We start from the raw sequence: 4,038 nt of genomic DNA, 5'->3' as shown, positions 1-4,038 counted from the left end.
TTGGTACTATACCTCTACACTAAGAGCAACCCCATTGCTTTGGAAGTACTCTAATAAGGAGTTAAGGACCGATGAAGAAAAATACGTATACATAACGTAATATGTAAACAACAAACGTATGTATTAGATCGCCCCAAAAAACGTCAATTGATCAGTAATAAATCATGTCATGTTTTAAGGCAGTGATTTGAACGTTGATATGACAGTCATTAGATGGAAGTCATTTTCTTGACAAAAAAAAGAGAAGATGGAAGTCATCTATGTAATAACGTTAGAGTCATTGCGCACGATTAACCCCGGTCTCTTAGCCGGGATTCTTAACTCATGATTTGACATTTTTTTGTTATTTTGTTTTTTAAACTTTTTGGCTAAGAGACGGCTCGTAGAGCATGCTTAATGGGGGGTCTTAGGGTGGGGTTCTTAGCGGAATATAAGAATCCGTCTCTTAACTTTTAACTAAAACAGGTAAGAACCGGTTCTTAAATAATATCTCTTATATTAAATAATATTTAAAAACCGGTTCTTACTTTTTTTAGTTAAAAGTTAAGAGATTGGTTCTTATATTCCGCTAAAAACCCCACCTTAAGAACTTCCTATTAAACATGTTTTTATATCTCTTATTTAAGAGATGGTTCTTAGCTTTTCTTAGTTAAAATTTAAAAAAACTAAGAACCGTTTTTTAGCCGAATTAGTTAATAACGGTCCTGGGTCATCTATCATAGTTTAAATATTACATGAACATATGTAAAGATATTTTCACTTATTCATTTTACTACTAAACGATATATTATTTTCAGATACATGCGCTGCTAACACACAGAGAGCTATCTCGAAAGATTGATTGACCTACAGTTTCATCCACGCAGATCCTAAACACGATCATGGATTACAAAAGAGGAAAAACGTAAAATTAAGAAGAACTTAGAAATTTAAAACGAGACTAAGAAAGTTACCTATTATACAGAGCCGTGCGAAGCTTTTTTGATGTCGTAAGCAAAATAAAAATAATACATATTTTTGACAATATTGTCTTATGACAAACTAATGTATAAGTAATCAATTTTTGAAAAAAAAATTGATAGAAGATACAAAAGTATTTTACTATCATTTTATGTTATTTAACAAATATAAAACTAAAACATACAAATTAGTCTTTTAATTACATAGATTCTTTTAAATTTGTAAACCAAGCAATAAGAATTATATAAAGATTAAGAAAAAAATTAATATGGTAAAAAGTGATTATAGAAATATCTAAGTTGTAATTATAGAAAAGATGTGAAATGAACATTGATTGTGATTTGTTGATCTATGTAATCTAGTTAAGAAGCAATCAACAGAGATTGTCTATGTATGTATAAAATAAAATATATAAATGTATGCCCTATAATTTTTTGTTAAAATTATTTAACAGAAGCGAATGCTTCAAAATTTCTTTAGTGGGCACGGCTCTGCTATTATAGTATAGATTTTTTTTTATAACTTGATATGATATTTGGTGTAATGAAAGTGACGCTGACGAATCAAATGTTTTAAACCTCCTGAGCCATCATCCACCTCTGCAACCTCAGCTGTCTATGGAACCTCTGTATAAACTCCTCGGCGGCTCTGTCCACGTGGCAGCTATCCATGGTTCCCGTGCTGCTAGCTACGTCAGGAAACACGGCCGCCGCCACGTGTCGGACCTTAGGGAGCGTGTTGTACCTTATATACGCGTGGCGTTGGCGTTTGTTGATAAGCGGTTTGCGTCGTCCGATGCTGACGTGGTAGCCGGTGGTGGTTGGGGCGTAGGAACGTCTCGGTGGGGTGCTGCTGCAGCTGAACTCGTAGTGGAGCTGGATGGGGACAGGCGAGATGAAGGAGGATCGTACGTCGTCGTGGTCGGAAGGACGGCACGTGATGCGGGAGTGGGAAGTTGATACGACGTCGTTCAGAGACTTGCGTAGGGTCTTGCCGTGTTTTGCGAGTAGGTGTGGATCGAGCGTAGTGAGGAGTTTGTGACGTGAGGCGTCTGAGACCTTCTGGATTGTGAAGAGGATTAGTTTCGCGAGGCTTGAGAGCTTCTTGGTCGTGACTGTTGAACATACCTCCATCTGGTCGTGTGGTGGTTGCATATGAGAAAGAGAGGTTTGGCTTATGCTTTGAGGGGTGGGATTTAAAGAAACTAAAGTGGGATTAATGAAGAAACTTATGGTCTATATATAACGGAAACATTATATTTACTACGCATATAAGAGTTTTTTTTATAAATTTGTTTCAATATAGGAAAAAGAAGTCTATGGGTCCGATACTTATGAACATAAATTCACCCCACCATTTATGACCAATAAAAATGACACATAGATTATTAATTAAAAAATATTAAATTAAATAAAAAATATGCACAAAAAATAAAAACGCTAATTTTAACGACGCTAACGCTTCCGGCTAAACCCTAAACCCTAAATCTTAAATTCTAAATCCTATACCCTAAATTCTAAACCCAAATTCAAACCCCTAAACCCAAACTCTATACCCTAAACCCTAATCCTAGACCCTAAACCCAAATTATATACCATGAGCCCAAAAATTAGACTATAAACCTAAACTCTATACCCTAAACCCAAGTCCTAGACCCTAAACTCAAACCGTAAACCTTAAACCCAAATTATATATCCTAAACCTAAAACATTAACTATAAGTCCAAACAGTAAATCCTAAACCCAAACCGTAAATCCTAAACCCAAATCCTAGACCTAAAACCCAAATGGTAAACCCTAAACTCAAACCCAAAACTTAGATGCTATAGGATTTGGGTTAAGGTTTACGGTTTGGGTTTAGAGTCTAAGACTTGGGTTTAGGGTATAAGATTTAGGTTTATAGTCTATTTTTTGGGTTTAAGGTATATAATTTGGGTTTAGGGTATGGGATTAAGGTTTAGGGTCTAGGATTAGAGTTTAAGGTTTACGGTTTGGGTTTAGGGTGTAGGACTTGGGTTTAGGGTATAGAGTTTAGGTTTATAGTCTAGTTTTTGGGTTTAGGGTATATAATTTGGGTTTAGGGTCTAGGATTACGGTTTAGGGTATAGGGTTTGGGTTTAGGGGTTTGGATTTGAGTTTAGAATTTAGGGTATAGGGTTTAGAATTTAAGATTTAGGGTTTAGCTGTAAGCGTTAGCGTCGTTAAAATTAGCGTTTTTATTTTTTGTAGCTATTTTTTGTTTAATTTAATGTTTTTTAATTAATAATCTATGTGTCACTTTGATTGGTCATAAATGGTACAATGAATTTAAAGGTTTACTGATACTTATTTATCTCAACCGTTAAAAAGACTTGATTTTTCTTGGTTTTATAAAGGATCTTCTAGTTTGAGTCTCCCACCAGAAAACGAAAAAAAAAACTAACACTATGTAGATTAAAATGTACATATTTTTAACAAAATAAATTATACGTGATCTAGAGAATATTATTGTAGTTTCAAGCTATCTAGGAATGAAATTTCGTATAGTTCTTTATATGCTGTGGTTATAAAATTATGACATAGCTGTACAGTTTGATAGCGTCAGAGTTACTAGGCCTGTTCTTTTAATAAACGTCAGCGGCAGCGTGTTCAAAATAACAGCTACAATCACGCAAATACATCACAGTCGCGGCTAGAGAAATTTCTTTTTTCAGTCGTTATAGCCAATAATAACCGGCAGATGCGCCGCTAGAAATAACAGCGGCAACAACAACTATTAAACATCACACATCGGTGGTGGTGAGGTTCCCAGGACAATATATATGTGTATGGGCAATCATCTATTCATGAACTAGCTTTTGGGTGTGAGTTAGGCCCATCACTAATATGGTATCAGAACCAGGTTAAAGCTCAGCATATGATTTCCCACATAACATTTTCTTATCTATGTAGCCTGTACAAGTGGTCCCACCCACATCTCGAGAGGGGCTATTAAACATCCCACATCGGTGGTGATGAGGTTCCTAGGGTAATATATATGTGTATGGGCAATCCTCCACTCATGAGCTATTTTTTGGGTGTGCGTTAGGTCCATCACTAA

The 4,038-nt window shown here is 35.5% G+C and overlaps 1 protein-coding gene across 1 annotated transcript; it reads right to left on the bottom strand.

The window, feature by feature from the left end:
• Positions 1-730: 730 nt before the first annotated feature.
• LOC106434040 lies at positions 731-2,305 on the bottom strand. Its single transcript, XM_048750423.1, has one exon. It carries the CDS (start codon positions 2,112-2,114, stop codon positions 1,533-1,535), a length of 582 nt encoding a protein of 193 aa, XP_048606380.1. The 5' UTR covers positions 2,115-2,305; the 3' UTR covers positions 731-1,532.
• Positions 2,306-4,038: the final 1,733 nt, after the last annotated feature.

Source organism: Brassica napus, chromosome C3 (assembly GCF_020379485.1).
Source record: "Brassica napus cultivar Da-Ae chromosome C3, Da-Ae, whole genome shotgun sequence".
In the NCBI taxonomy this organism is placed as follows: domain Eukaryota; kingdom Viridiplantae; phylum Streptophyta; class Magnoliopsida; order Brassicales; family Brassicaceae; genus Brassica; species Brassica napus.
Note: the sequence above shows the minus strand (reverse complement) of the source record. Positions and strands in the feature narration are given on the sequence as shown.

Coding starts and splice junctions, on each gene's coding strand:
- LOC106434040 (XM_048750423.1), bottom strand. CDS start 2,114: ATGCAACCACCACACGACCAGATGGAGGTATGTTCAACAGTCACGACC.